At 43.0% G+C, this 15,969-nt stretch overlaps 1 protein-coding gene across 11 annotated transcripts in view; it reads right to left on the bottom strand.

Annotated features, from left to right (window-relative positions):
- The window catches only part of KCNH7 (potassium voltage-gated channel subfamily H member 7), a 357,945-nt gene that overhangs the window by 43,235 nt on the left and 298,741 nt on the right, over positions 1 to 15,969 (bottom strand). For 5 of the 11 annotated variants that reach the window (XM_048485320.1, XM_048485324.1, XM_048485321.1 and 2 more), the window contains one exon: positions 4,715 to 4,914. The exons of 1 other annotated variant lie outside the window; for it this stretch is intronic. In XM_048485320.1, the coding sequence (XP_048341277.1) occupies positions 4,715 to 4,914 (200 nt within the window). Of the gene's footprint in view, positions 1 to 4,713; positions 4,915 to 15,969 lie in introns of all 11 variants that reach the window. 5 more of the 11 variants (XM_048485322.1, XM_048485325.1, XM_048485323.1 and 2 more) reach the window with 1 other exon arrangement.

Here is a 15,969-nt window from a genome sequence, read left to right as displayed (position 1 = left end):
ATTGGTTCAAAATCCCAGGGAGGTTTTCACAATCTTTTAGGTACTTGATTTTTGATTTATCTTTGTAGTTTCCTGATATACTACATGACAGTACTTTATGAGCTCTTCTGAAATTCAACCCCTGAATTTTTTTTAACACATTCTAGAAGGAGGATAGAAAGGTTTGGGGAACCACTGCCTGGCTCTAACCACCTGCAGCATGAAATTCTGATATATATATATTTTTGCAGAACACCCCTTCCTGCCCTCCCTCTCTTCAAAATTCTCTTTTGACCAAAACAGAATTGATTCCAAACAGACTCCAAATTTCTCAAAAGAAGAAAACAAACAGAGTGCTGGATTTTAGGAGGCGTAGTAGTTTAAATTTATACCCTTCTTTCTTTCCTGTAAAGAGACTAAAGGTGGCCTTCAAGCTCCTTTCCCTTCCTCTCCCCACAACAGACACCTTGTGAGGTAGGTGGGGCTGAGAGACTTCCGAAGAACTGTGACTAGCCCAAGATCACCCAGCAGGAACGTAGGCGTGCTTAGGGAGAAGATGGGTAAAGAAGACTTAAGAGGAGAAATTAATAGAAGTTCTCTTACCATCACTACCAGAGATGTAAGAGATCCAGGCCACCTGGATCTTTCTAGCTCTAATTTTCCTGTAATGTGTTCCCCGAACTGTAGTTCTCAGAACATCTGATATGAATGATGTCCCCCGAGACCATCAAGTTCAGCATCTAAAATTACCTAAGTTCACCACTGGCAAATGAAAATAGGGACACAAAAGCCAGATTCTAAAAACAACAGCACACATGAGAAGAAGAGAACCCTGATTCTTGACCTCTTCAGCAGCATAACTAAGTCAATAGACCTTCATTGTTTAAAGTGTCCTTGATTCTTGGCCTTCCCCCTTGCTGATTTTCAGACCTTCATTATAACCAGCACTTAGAATGTAGGTCATATTTCAATGATGTCCATTTTATGACAGGGTCAAGATTCTAATCCAGATTAAACTAAACTACCAAAACCTGTTTATTCAAACATAATCATCAGTAATATAGTTTTAACAAAATAATATTATACAATGAAATATTTGGATGAAAAGAATGGAGAGGTGAACAAAAGGAAAAGAACTGAACAGCTTAATTGAATTCTAAGCATATCTCAACACACAGAACAGCAAGATTTCTATTCTGTTTTCCATTCAAAATAGTTACAGAGGAGCGTTATTTTCTCCCTTTCAATGAAGAATAATAAGACTCCTCAAGCTTTCTTTTTCAAAAGATGTATTTATCTAAGCACTTGATTTTTTTCCTGAGGTGAAAAACTGCTTGTTTTATTTTCTGTTATCATTGTTCCGATTTCAAGAGTGTATTGCTTTCACAAACAGCCTTCATTGAATTAATTATGTATATAACAGAGTAATGCATCTGTTTTTTTATGGCTACACCAGTTATCACTTGGGACTTCACTGCTGCCTAAAGACTTGAAATTGGCAAAAGAGACCTTGCAATATTTAAGCAAACAGCAGGAGCTGCCAGCTGCCAGCTGACCACCATGCACAGTCAAGCGAGTCAAAGCAACATGCAAACTCACCCCATGGTTTTGAGCTACAGATGCACATGGTTTTGAGCTTTGGTCAACAAACCATGATTGGTTCTTGGCGACTAGAACACATATATTGTGAATGAAAAAAAGAGCACCAACAGAAACGGAAACAAAGAGCCACTGGCAGGAGAACTTCATCCAAACTTAACGCTTCTAAAGAACAGCTACACCAAATGCACAGGACCTTTTTTGGGCAGAGAAGAGTGACCAGACATGTGGGCTCAAACCATGGCTAAAAGACCTTAAAGAAATACTGTCATTTTACACCATTTCAGTTCTCTTATCTTTACTACTACTACTACTACTACTACTACTACTACTACTACTACTACTACTACTACTACTACTACGGTGACTGGCTGTTTATTTTCTTTGTTATGTATCCCATTATCATGCAAAATGAAATTATAACTTAGAAAGCATTAAAAAGCATTTTTAAACCCAACTGGAATTAAAATTGGATATAAATACCTCCTGCTCTTACCAGTGGATGGTGTTATTCCATGTATTAAGATATGAAGCAGACAGGAAAGAGACAAATCTTTCATAAGTACAACATACACAAGACAATTGCTATATCAGTCTCTTACTAAGGTATATATGTACAAATATTTGAAGGAGTATCAAAGGCATTTGTTAAATTACAGTATTGTCCAAAAACTAAAAAGGCTCAAATTTAGTCAGGCATGACAAATAAAACGCTACAAAATAAGTCACTATTTCTGTTGCATGTTGAATTTAAAGCAAAAGTTTCACGGCATCTCTGTATGCAAACCTAACAGCCCAACTCCAAGAATGTTAGATAATAAAACTACACATTCAGGACTACTTTCCAGCATATCCTGCATCATGAAGTGCTTAGGTGGACAACATTAACTAGAAGTCATATCTGTTAATGAAAGATGATGATGGGCATACTTGGGGACATTCATATCATTTAATAGCTTCAGAAATAATTGAATGGGTCACATCAACTCTGGGTGAAACTTGTGAGCTTTATCCAGCAAAGTTCTCAGTAATTGGATATTTATTCCGACTGAACCCTATTCCAGCTAAGATCATGCAGTACAGAGTTCTAGAGATATCACTTGATTATATATAGGTTGTATGCAAAGCTTACTATTCTGTCAAGCAGCAACTCTGTTCCTATGTGTACTGATGAATTACGGTCCTTCCAGACTAGGGTTGCCAACCTGGAACTGGTAGTTGGGAGATATCTTGCTATTACAACTTATTTTCCAGACAGCAGAGATCAGTTCATCTGGAGAAAATGGCTGCTTTGGAAGGTGAACTCAGCATGATACCCTACTGAAGTCCCTCTCCTCCTCAAACCCCAGTTTCCTCAAAATCCATCTCCGAAATCTCCAGGTATCTCCCAACCCAGAGCTGGCAACCCTATTCCAATCAGAAGATTCCTGAGATCAAGCTTGTTGATTCAGGATCACTGAAATCTATAAGCAATTGGGTTGGTTCACATCCTTGAGGTTTTTGGTCTAGCACAAATGGACTAGGGTCTAGCACACTCAGTGCTGGTGTTATAAAATTGCTGTGTGGATTGGTACCTTTTTCTTTTCCTACCTTTCTCCCCACTTCTGGATTAATGTTTTGGTCAGACTTTTGGATGCAGCCTCACAATTAATAAACTAACTCTTCGTTAAGATTACAGCACATCTTCTTATTGATTTAATTTCGCTTTGGACCGCCTCCTTTCAAAACATGTTTTATTTCCGCATATGGCTACTGTGGCTAGACAACATACTCCCTCTTTAACCAATTTGTTTTTTTGAGCTTCAAAATGCTTCACACTGGGGCCGTTTCCGCATGGGTTCGCACGAACGGTCCCAGAAACTACCGGTCGACTCACCTTCCCTGGAGACTGGCCTCAAGGCACATCGCTGGTGGGCTGGGTGACATGCCCCCTGTTCCCTGCGCGACCGCTCCGGAGTCGCAGGGCTGGGGGGGGGGCATGTCCCCAGGCCTCGGCGATGCACGGCAGTGTTTGGAAGCCGCTGTTTTCCGAAAACCCCTCGCCGGGAGCGAGGTTGGGAAACAAAGGCTGCTGCGCCACCGCCAGCGGGAGGAGCGAGGGCAGCGCGGCTGCAAAGCAGCTGCCCCCCCCATGCGAACAGCTCCCTGGGGACAGCGTTTTTGCCGTCTCCAGGGTGCTGTTTTTGGCCCGTGCGGAAAGGGCCTGGGAAAGCTGGAGCAAGCACCCAGAAGCACAGCCACCATTTTTACAACAGACATGCCTTTTGTAACACATTTCTTCCATCTCTTCCTTTCCCAGCACCATTTGGCACTGGTTTAACTTTTTTTTTGAAGTTTGTGACAGAATGGGTGCATGTGTAAATCTACACATTGCTGATGCAGACCTTTGCCGCCAAAAGGGCAATGGTTCCCTTAGGTGTGAAATGATCTCCAGCAGAATCTGCTTTCAATTTGGTCCAATGCATTTTGTTTCTCCTTTGGGTCCTACCTTCCTTTCAGCGCTGGAGTGGCAGTTATTGTTTATGACGAGCTATTTAATTTGTGTGAATAGTTTCAATGTCATTTCTCATGTGGTTTGTGCCAAGAGGGATTTGGCTTGGCTCCGAAACTGCTTTCCCTTTCATGGCAGCAGCTCCTGCTCGAGGAAGATAGGAAGGGCAGTTTTTTTGCCAATTCTCCTATCACTGCAACTCCTCACTACGATCCCCAGTGTGTTCGTGGGGGGTTACTGACCCATGGGACAATCATGTTTTTTGGGACAGGAGCATAGAAAACTGAAGACGAAGAGGGGAGAAAGGAAAGTGACCAGTTATCCATCACAGCTCGGCTCCCGTTTTATAGGATTCAACCTTTGTATAAAACTTTCTTCCAAACAATACAGTCTAATTCCTACACACAAATCCATGATCTCATGAACATTGAACACTCTCCCCCCCCTCCCCAGGATGTGGAAGCAGTAGTTTTATGAACCTACCCCACATTTGATTGCTTAATTACTGGTTGTTAATTTGATACAGATAATGCACCCTATTATACAGGGCAATAAAAGCAGACATTGAAAGTCAGACATTTGGTGTTTTTTTGTCTATTCTGTTACAAATATACATTGTCAGTTGCCAAGAGCAGAATTACATACCATGTTCATGTCAATGCCATTTGTGTAGGTCCAAGCATGCTGGAAGTATTCTTCAAGCCGCTGCCGCAGAGGATTGGGAATCTGATGGAAGCGGATGAACTCTTTCACACGCAACATCTGCATGTGATACCGGGCGGTCCCTGAATACAGCCTTTGGATTATTGCTGATACATTTCCAAAAATGCTTGCATACATTAATGCTGGATAAAATTGAAAAAAAAAATCAGTTACATTATTTCATACCCTCAGGATACAAGAAATGGTATCACCCAAAGCAGAACTTGATCTTGGTAGTGGGGGGTGGGGAATAGAATCCTAGAGTTGGAAGAAGTCTTAGAGGTCATCTAATTCAATCCCCTCCTCAGTGCCAGACATCTAAAGCTAGAGCAGTGATTCCCAAAGTGGGCACTACCGCCCCCTGGTGGGTGCTGCAGCAATCCAGGGGCGGTGATGGCCACAGGTAGAAACATTAATACCGGTACATATATCTTTCTGTTTAATTGCTATTAAAATTTTAAAAAAATTAATTTCCGGGGGCGCTAAGTAATATTTTTTCTGGAAAGGGGGCGGTAGGCCAAATAAGTTTGGGAACCACTGAGCTAGAGTATCCTTGACACAGTATCTTCGCTTCTGACTGAAAATTTCCAGTGAGGCCCTGGGCAGCTATTAACCGACTGTTCACACTGTTAAGAATTTTCTCCTAGTGGCAAACTGAATTCTACCCTCCTATTGTTTCAGTCTATTAGATGTAGTCTTGTCCTCTGGTGCTTTGCTTATTTTCATACCCATTCTTTCAGGATTTTTAACAGTAGGCCTTTAAAAGGCCTTTTAAGTTATTAAAATGTTGATGCTCGAAAGGGAGTGCTTTGATTGTGTGTTCCTGCATTGCAGGGGGTTGGACTTGATGGCCTTTGGGGTCTCTTCCAACTCAGTGATTCTATGGTTCTATGATTCATGTAATGGGAGATGGCACTATTTTTTGATTCTCCTGATATGTGCAGTTGCCTTACATTATTCTCCTCTCCTCCATTTTACTTTTACAACAGTGCTCTGAGACAGGTTAGGCTGAGAGTATATGATCGGCCCAAACTGGGGACCTGAACCTGTTTCTCCAAGATCCTAGCCTTAGACTCTAACTATCACATAATACTGGCTTTTTTTTTAGCGGCTGCTGCTGAACAATGCAAGCATTTGAGCCTGGGCAAGTCATGGAAGTTACATGGTAAAAAGTTACTGGGCCTGGTGGTCCCTGTTCAGTCTTTCCCCAATGAATCCTCCCTCACAGGACAAAACAATCTTTGCAAGTCCTGCCCCCACCTTCAGCCATTTACTGACAGGAACCAAGGACTGAATGCTTACAGTATAGTTGTGGTTGTGGGTATTTTTTCCTTAAAGCGACGAATAGTTCTTCTATTGTTTTGGTGGGTTTTAACTCCCCAGTTTTTTTTTCTTAAGATTTTTCTGCAAATCTAGGGCTTTTCTCAGGTTTGTAGAAAAATCTGACTTATTTATCCATTTGTCCATCTCCAGATTTAAGTATCCACAGATCAAGACCAGTTGTTATGTTAGATATATGATCAAGGTACCTTTTCTCCTTTAATAAAAAAAGTTCTTTTTCAGTTATTCAGTTTTGGTGCTCATACTGCATGCAACACGTGGTCCTCATGATACGCATATTTGCCGTCTGGTGAAGATAGGAGAATGGGTGTATTTTCCCAGTTTTGGCACCCATATGTCCCCTTCAAAAAAAAAACATCTGGGTATCCAATTGAATATACCAAAGCTGGAAAATACACCCATTGGATTTGGAAGATCTGGGGTAGGGTGACCTCCCCTTACATGACTGGAGAGTCAAAACTGCCCTGACTGAAAAGAGCTCTTGGCCCTCTTATAGGGTTGCCAGCTCAGAATGGGAGAGTTGGGGGAAGGACTTCAATGGACGAGAATGCCACAGTTCATCTTCCAAAGCAGCCATTTTCTCCAGTTGGTCTAATCAGTTGTAATTGGATGTCAGTTGGATATCAGTTGTAATTCCAGGAGATCTCCAATCACCCCCTGGAGGTTGGCAGCCCAATCCCCTCAGCTGTACAACACATGCAGTCCTCAACAAAGTAGCATCTGCAATCTCCCTACGTGATTTCACTAACCAGGAAGGACAAGGATGTAACCTGAATGTGGTAGCCTTTGAAACCTTCAGAGCCCTGTCAACATCATTCAGAGACAGGACACTGAAATGATCCAGGACCAAAGGACCTGATGGTGCTACAGATGCTCATGACATGTGACTTACTGTCAAATTGATATCTAGGCTGCAGCCAGTCTAAGATATGTTATCAGCAAAACACATCTACATACATACACACATGGAAATATCATACCTTACAGCCAAACTTTTCTGGGACTCCCTATTTGAAGTCATTTATTGCCAAATTATCCCAAGTAAATGAGAAGGGCATGAATTAAGGGTGCAAGGGTTTTGGAGAGGTCACTTTGCTTGGATGCTATTATCATCATGCATAGGCTTTCCAATGGAATTTGTCAAAAGATTTTCACCTCCTGGTAGTCCTAATGGCTCTTTGCTCTCTTCAACTACTCAGCTCCAACTACTTAGCTCCAAAGTAAAGCAACTACTCAGCTCTCTTCAAAGTTAAGCAACTCTCTTCAAAGTAAAGCAACTACTTTGCTCTCTTCAACTCTACTGTGCTCTCTTCAACGACTCAGCTCCAAAGTAAAGGACTAGCCTCTTATTAGAAATAGGGTGAGGTCAGTAAGAAAGGAATGAATCAGTTGCTTGTTGGAGTGAGTCTGACGGTCCAGTCAACTATATATATATGCCATCACTCCAGGGAGCAAAGTTTGAACACTTCTTCCAACTTAAGTAGCTTGTCATCCTACGGCCATAGGGCTGGAGAAACTTCCTCTCATCTAAGTTCAAATATAAGTCACTGTTCTTGGAAAATGACAGGATCGATCAACCTCTGACTTACCTGGTTCCACTGGCTCCCTGAGAGACCAAAGACCCCAGAATATAATTCTCCTAATTCCTTCTTGGCAGCCCCAGACTCTCCTGCAGGCTATTGGAATGACAGCCCATTCCTAAATATATGCATGGTGCCAAGAGTCATTTGTGCTGCTACTGTGACTAGGATCATTTTGTGCAAAACCAGTGCCAAAAGTCTGGCTTGGTAAGCCAGGACTGCAACAGATAGACAGCATAGCAGGCCAGAGTTCTAATTAACATGTGCCAGATACAAAAAGACATGGATGCAGAACTAGTTATGTCTTGGCTACAACTGGGTAGATGCATTTCTGTTATTACCACCTTTGTTATGCGTACACAAAAACCCATTCCACGAAGCTGTGTGCCAAAAACAGCTTTGTGCAGCATCACAATAATGTGTAAAGTACTTGGGGAGGGGGGGGGGTGTTGTTGGCACAGGGTTGGTTTCTGGGCAGCTTCCTTTGCCTGCCAGCTCAACAACCCAACTTGGCTTGTGATATTAGCACAAGACAACTGATCATGATATTGGGATGGATCCAACTGGTTTTTCTTCTTGTGAAAAAAGGCTGAGCAACCCCTACCCCCAACACCCAGCCAGATCCAACCCATTATGCTGGCATAGTCTTTAGTGTACAAAAAAATAGTCTGATGATGCAACTGCTCATATAATGCAAATCCAGCCAAGGTTAAACCTTTTAAATTTCAATAGAAGTGTCAAACACATACTTAAATCCCATTACTGGCTTGAACACACATTGGATGCGTTCCAAACAGTTTGTTTTTAAGGCAGAGACTATGCATTCAAACCGCTTATATCATACTATCCCTTTTGCCTTTTGAAATCTTTAATGGCATATATAAATTATACAATGGAAGTTAAAAATTGGCTTTTATTATATCATACTATTATATCATGTTTATCTATTTTCTGTGATTTTGTATGGATTAGGATAGTTAAAATCCATAAGAGCAGTTGAATAAAAGGACTGTCCTGATATCCATCCAAAGACTTCAGCATGGTTTCTGGCAATACTGAACTTTAGACTGCATTAAAAATATGTTTACATGCACCTTTGAAGTAACAGATGGGAGGCACTAGATGAAAACGTTTTGAGCATCCTCAAATGAGAGGAAAGCAGGATGCAAACATTTTAATAAAGTTTAACAACTAAGTTATTTAAAAGGATGGTCCATATTTGTGCTTTTTAAAAGAAGGCCGTTTCCGCACGGGCAAAATATGACATCGTCGCAACGGAAAAAGAAGCGTCAGAGCGAGAGCGTTCGCACGCGCAGCGGCGGAGGTGCGCAGTCGCGCCGTCGCGAAAACGCTAAACCGGCGCGAAGACGGTGTATTCAGAAAACGCTTAAAACCACTCTTTTTCCCCATGTGACGCATCGACGCCGCACTCGTAACAGCCGCCACGGAGCTGTCGTCACAAATGGCGTCGGGCCTGCACGGCTTCGCAAGTGCGCAGGCGCAACGTCGCGAGACGCCGCTTCCGCAGCGCTTCCGTGCGAACCGTCACATTTCTGCGGGGCTGCGGACGCCCGCAGCTCCGCCTGTCTGTGTGAACGCTTTTTTTGGGATGCGTCGCAATTTGCGACGTCATCGCGTCGCTGCTTTTGGCCGTGCGGAAACGGCCGAAGATTGACTGATTGCAACATGCAAATCAGTAAAGCCATAATTATTAAAGTGGGCACAAAAATTTACAGGTAGTATAAGCAATAACCATGCAGAAAGTAGCCAACAGTACAACTGTTGAAAAGCCAGTGTGGTGCAGGGGCTGGAAAAAAATCAGGTCTGTGCAAGAGAAAACAAGGTTTAAATTCCCACTCTGTTATAAATCTTGCTGGGTGACCTTGGGCCAATTACTTTCTTTCAGCTTATCCTACTGCTTGGGCTGTCAGGTTGCCCATGATAGTAGCATCCGATTCCCCTGCTCCAGGTTCCAACTGCCACTCAGTGAAGCAGTGGGAGCAAAAATTAAGAGGGGGGGGGGGTGGTTCAGCATCACATGATGCTATGTCATGTGATTTCCCCAAAAAAACATTTTCAGAAAAAAGATCTCTTGGGAACAGCTTCCAAATAGAACAATTTGAGGCAGGAAATCAAACATTTTGGGGCTGAAAACCACGCAGAACTCCATGGAGGAAACATTTTATTTCCTGCCTCAAAATGTTTTATTTGGTTTGTGCAGAAAGGACCAATGTTTAACAAATGTTTCCTTGAAAATGGAAAAAATAGGAATAGAGGACAGAATCTAAGAACTGTCCATGGTAAACATGGGCAATCGTTGGACACTATGACAGTGAACACATTATACTAAATCAGGCCCTTGGTCTATCCAGGTCAGTATTGTGATTGACATGGCTCTCCAGGGTCTCGTGGTGACATCTTTTGCCCCATGTGCTACCTGATCATTTTAACTAAAGATGCGAGGGACTGAACTGGAGGGTGTCTTCCTTTGACCCCTCTACAGGGGCAAAGAGTTTTGTTGTTTGTTTTAAAAAATTGTTGTTGTTCTGCTTTTGTGCCTTTAAACTGCAGGCCAGAGACAGAACTTAAGGATATGAAAGTTTTGCCACTGTTTATGTCCACAGAAGGAAAAAAAACGCAAAGTCACTAACATTTAACATGAAATTACTGTTAAAAGGCACAACAGCAGGATTGATCAAGAGAGTAGAAAGAACACACATTTTATAATGCACATTTTAGGACTGGAGACTGTGACGGATTTGTCTGAACGCCCCTTGCTGGTGTCACTCAAAGTATTCCTAAGAACATAAGAACGAGCCTGCTGGATCAGACCAGAGTCCATCTAGTCCAGCTCTCTGCTACTCGCAGTGGCCCACCAGGTGCCTTTGGGAGCTCACATGCAGGAGGTGAAAGCAATGGCCTGCTGCTGCTGCTGCTCCCGAGCACCTGGTCTGCTCAAGCATTTGCAATCTCAGATCAAGGAGGATCAAGATTGGTAGCCATAAATCGACTTCTTCACCTTCTCCTCTTTATTTGGTTTATATATCAGGCAGATTTCAGCCTGAGATGGATTCTTGAGGTGCCTTTTACATAGCATTGCCCACTTTTGGTAGGCAAATACTTGGAGATTTTGGGGGTGGGGCCTAGGGAGGAAGGGGTCTAAGGAGGGGTAGCAAGGTATAGTGCCAAAGGGTCTTCAAAGCAGTCATTTTCTCTGGGGGAACTGATCTCTATTGCCCAGAGATCAATTGTAATAGCAAGAGACCTCCAGGCCATAACTGGAGGTTGGCAACCCTACCTTTACCACAACTACCATGCAAATGTTTAGTGGATTGGATTTCCTCAGGTTAAAAGTATTTATGCTGATACAATGCAACACCATTTTAAAAAATTCAGCTGCCAAGCAAATGTCGTGTCACTATGGACACACAGAGGTATTTTATTTTCAAGGGAAAACAAAGCCACCCTGATAAAGATTTCTTAATGCCCAATAGAAACTGCAGGGTTTTAATATTCTGCCTTAATTACCAGTTGTTAAAATGAATCCTATGTAATACATTGAAATAAGCTCTTTTAAAAAAGATAACATGGTTGCTAGGATGACAACATTCTCTTTAAAGAACATTAACCCCTGAAGAAATAACTTGAGAACCCTCTGTAGAAAACTGCAAAACATTGCTTTTGCAGCCATAAGAACATAAGAACAAGCCAGCTGGATCAGACCAGAGTCCATCTAGTCCAGCTCTCTGCTACTCGCAGTGGCCCACCAGGTGCCTTTGGGAGCTCACATGCAGGAGGTGAAAGCAATGGCCTTCTGCGGCTGTTGCTCCTGAGCACCTGGTCTGTTAAGGCATTTGCAATCTCAGATCAAAGAGGATCAAGATTGGTAGCCATAGATCGACTTCTCCTCCATAAATCTGTCCAAGCCCTTTTTAAAGCTATCCAGGTTAGTGGCCATCACCACCTCCTGTGGCAGCATATTCCAAACACCAATCACACGTTGTGTGAAAAAATGTTTCTTTTTATTAGTCCTCATTCTTCCCTTCAATGTATGCCCCCTGGTTCTAGTATTCTGAGAAAGAGAGAAAAAATTCTCTCTGTCAACATTTTCTACCCCATGCATAATTTTATAGACTTCAATCATATCCCCCCTCAGACATCTCCTCTCCAAACTAAAGAGTCCTAAACGCTGCAGCCTCTCCTCATAAGGAAGGTGCTCCAATCCCTCAATCATCCTCATTGCCCTTCTCTGCACTTTTTCTATCTCTTCAATATCCTTTTTGAGATGTGGCGACCAGAATCTAATAGCCATAGAATCTAATATAACAACAGGAGGCCAAGTTGGATTGATTCCTCCTTGGGGTGGAGTGAGGAAGTACAGAATGAGGCCTGTATGTTGCTACACTGAAGGTTTTTTTGCAGGGACTGAGGCAGACAAAATGGCCAGAGGTAAATCAAAAACAAGGTTCCCCGTACAACCTTGCACAGAATAGAACGTTTCCATAGGTGTGGCTTTTCCTGCCAGGTCTCCTACACAACCAGCTACTCCATGGTGAGGTCATTAAAGACCTGCCTCCATTCCATCTGCTTGCTCCATCTGCCTCCATTCCATCTGCTTGGGGACAACTGCAGAAGTGTGACCTTGTTGACTTGCCCTACCTAGCAATTAAAAAGAATTTCAATGGTCCCTCACACACACTACACAAAATGTTTTGGGGTTTTCTTGCCATCAGATTGCACCCAATCCTACAAGGTTGTCAGGACAAGAGCCATTCAGCAGTTGCTTGCCTCCATGTCAAACCCCTGGAATCCCTTGGTAGTCTTGACTCCAAAAACTGACCAGGGCCAACCATGCTTAGCTTCTAAAAGCTGATGAAATCAGACTAGCCCTGGCTGTCCAGGTCAGGTTGGGTTGACCAGAGTTTCATTACACATAATTATGTACATCAATTAGTTCAATTTATTTGCCACACTGCCTTCTGTAATGTCCTCCCAGGGAAAGTCCGGAGAGAGTTTTCGCTTGGAAGCACAGCGGCGTTTCACTGAGCATGATGCAAACCGCCACTTAGCTCAAAGAGACCCCTTGCAATTTTTCATTCTCGTGAGAATCTTAATTGACAAGGCATAACTGTGCAATTAATTACCCTGTCATACCAGGTATTATACTTTTCATGTATTCAAAGCAAACTGCATCCTATGGCTCTGCAAGTCCTTGACAGGTTCATCTGTTACAGAAGCCACTAGAAGGTTCTCTGAAAGAGGATGGACTAAAAACTCAAGAGTCACTTGGAAATTTGTGTCTCTGCACATCTCTCTTGAATATCTAGCTGCAATGTTTTGGACAAATAAAAGAGATTCCAGTTGTATGCCACATGGTGCCTTCCCTCTGCATTGCCAGGAGAACCAACCCAACCCTGACCTACTTTTTCTTTCATCTTTCTAGTATATTCCCTGAAGCAAAAACGCTGACTAGAGCAGGGGAAATACAGGGAGGATATAGAGGACGTAATACTTATCACCCATAATGTTGTGACCTCTTTAAAGCTCTTTTTAAAAAAACTCATACTTCAGACTTGCAATTTTTCTATCCATTCCTCAAGTATTCTTGAAATGAATGAAGTACATAAATAAAAGCACTTGCTTGCCAAAAATAGCATATTGGACTTCCAAAATAATATTTACAGGCTCAAGTGGGACCAATCACAGACTGGCTACTGGAGGGCTTAGTTCAATCACAAGAATTTGAACACTCTACTATGAAGGTAGAGTGATAGAGGCTTCTTCTTCGAAATGGGTGCTCCCTGTGACTCAAAGAACCTCCTGGGTTCTGTCTTCACCAGTGAAGTGGAGGGAAACCAAATCTGGTGTTTTGCTATGAAAAAGAGATGCTTTGTGGAAGAAGTAAGTGGGTGGCAAGAAAGTCATCATGGGTGTCATGTTGGAATCATGGTTCTGGACTTTGATATGCATGAAGATGTAGTCTGGAACTGGAGGGAGTTGGACTAAGAGTAAACGCATAATTCTCTTTGGTTGCTGAAGAAAAATTGGGGGGATTGAAGTTAATTCCGGCATCGGCGGACATGAGTTCCTGTGCCCATGTAGAACCAGTAGTCTGAGTGGAATTGTAAATGTCTCTGAAAGCATGTGGATCCAGCTCAAGTTCGCCACCACTAATCTGAGGAGAGGGAGCCAATACGGAAGGGGGGAAGTTAAATGACATGGGATAGTGCACTCCTTAGTAGGCGAAGGATGACAAAATTCTGGAGCCAGAGCTTGCGGCGCCGTAATAATCAGGCATGGAACAGAGGTGCCAGCAGGCATTGCGACCTGATTACAGTCCACTGGTGAAGAAGCAGGCAATGAATCTTTTTCTGGGATTCGACTGCAGTCCACTTGTGGGAGAGCAGGCAAGACATCGTCAGCTGGAGTTTTGGACCCATGAAACCCCAACCGGTCGGACTTCAAACCCCCATCTGTGTTGTTCAAATTCTTTGCGACCTTATGAATTTTAAATGAAGATTTCTGGCAACAGACTGGTACACCAAGAGGAACAAGAGGATGTATAAGAGTATTGTGGAACATTCTTTTGACTGTTATTCCTTTCTGAGCAAGCTTTAGTTTTGAGGGGTTGCTATGGTATACTTTGGTGCCAAAATAACCCCAGGGGCTGTCTTTATCACTTCTGAACTGTTGTAAGGGCGTGTCCATTTTAAAAAAGAGCCCACTTCTTTATATCCACATGTGTTTTAGTTCCTATCCAAGGAGGATCTTTTTAAGAGTGCCCTTTCACCTCTTCCAGGAGCTGCATCAGCAGTCACAACAAATAGTATTTACTCCCATGTTACTGAACAGGCTCCCCAGAAAGGCCAGCTATGATTGCTTTTTGATGAAGGAGATATGATTTTTCACAATATTTTTTCTTGATTGATATACTCTCTCATGTTTTTAGTTATCAGTTATGCTATTAAATTGGTTTGGAGCTCGCACTCTGTTCAGTCATCTACCCGACTACTGTCTGGTTTAAGAAGCCTTCTGTTGGAGGAAGGTCCACACTTACTCTTAACTGAGTGCAGTGGTTGGATTCAAACTACTGTGATCATAACAAAACAATATTTTATAAGCCACTTTGAGAGCCTCTTGATGTTATAAAGCAAGATGTTTAGATTGGTTCTAACAAGAGTAGCAAGTTTAGTATGGATTGGTGGTTAAACTTGTCTAATTGCTATAGTGTGAGCCCACACCCTGAGGCATCTAAAGGCACAGGACTGTTGCCAAGCAAAGGCGAAGCTACCAGGGGATGGGGGGGGGTGCCCATTGCACTGGGCGCCCCCTTGAGGGGGGGTGCAAAAATTGCAGGTTTGTTTGTGTTTTTTCAGTATTTTTAGTTTTTTCCCCAGTTTTTGGCCTGCAGGAGGCATAGTTTTCAGGTTAGTACAGGGGTCTGCAAGCTGCGGCTCTCCAGATGTTCATGGACTACAAATTCCATCAGCCCCTCCCAGCATGGCCAATTGGCCATGCTGGCAGGGGCTGATGGGAATTGTAGTCCATGAACATCTGGAGAGCCGCAGCTCGCAGACCCCTCGGTTAGCAGCACCAAAATTTCAGGAATTTTTGGGGACACTCTCCTGATGATAACACCCAAATTAGGTGAGGTTTGATTCAGGGAGTCCAAAATTATGGACTCCCAAAGGGGTGCCCCGATCCCCATTGTTTCCAATGGGAGTTAATAGGAGATTGGGCTACACATTTGCGGCTCCATAACTTTGGACCCCCTGAACCAAACTTCACCAAACCTGGGTGGTATCATCTGGAGAGTCTCCTAAAGATACCCTGAAAGCTTGGTGCTGCTAGCTTAACAATTGCATGCCTGGCAGCAGGCACCCCCTTCCCAAATTTCCCCAGATTCTCCTTTTAAATCCACCCCCTTTGGCATGGATTTAAATGGAGAATCTAAGGTCCCCAGTTTAAACATTGAAAGTGATGCTGTTTCAGGGTGGGGGAGAATCCACCCCCAAACAGCATCACTTTCAATGTTGTTTTAACTGGGGACCCCAGATTCTCCCTTTAAGGTGGAGAATCTGGGCTCTCTAGTTTAAACATCATTGAAAGTGATGCTGTTTGGGGGTGGATTCCAGCATCACAGCAGCTGCCCAGGGGGAGGCCCCCCCGCAAAACTCAGATTTTGCACCAGGCTCCATTTTCCTTAGCTACACCTCTGTTGCCAAGCTAACCCATCATTGGCTTGAGCAACTAGGTGAAATGGGGATGGGACATCCT

Source organism: Sphaerodactylus townsendi, linkage group LG02, assembly GCF_021028975.2.
Source record: "Sphaerodactylus townsendi isolate TG3544 linkage group LG02, MPM_Stown_v2.3, whole genome shotgun sequence".
Taxonomy (NCBI): Eukaryota; Metazoa; Chordata; class Lepidosauria; order Squamata; family Sphaerodactylidae; genus Sphaerodactylus; species Sphaerodactylus townsendi.
The sequence above is the reverse complement of the archived record's forward strand: the minus strand, read 5'-3'. Positions and strand labels throughout refer to the sequence as shown.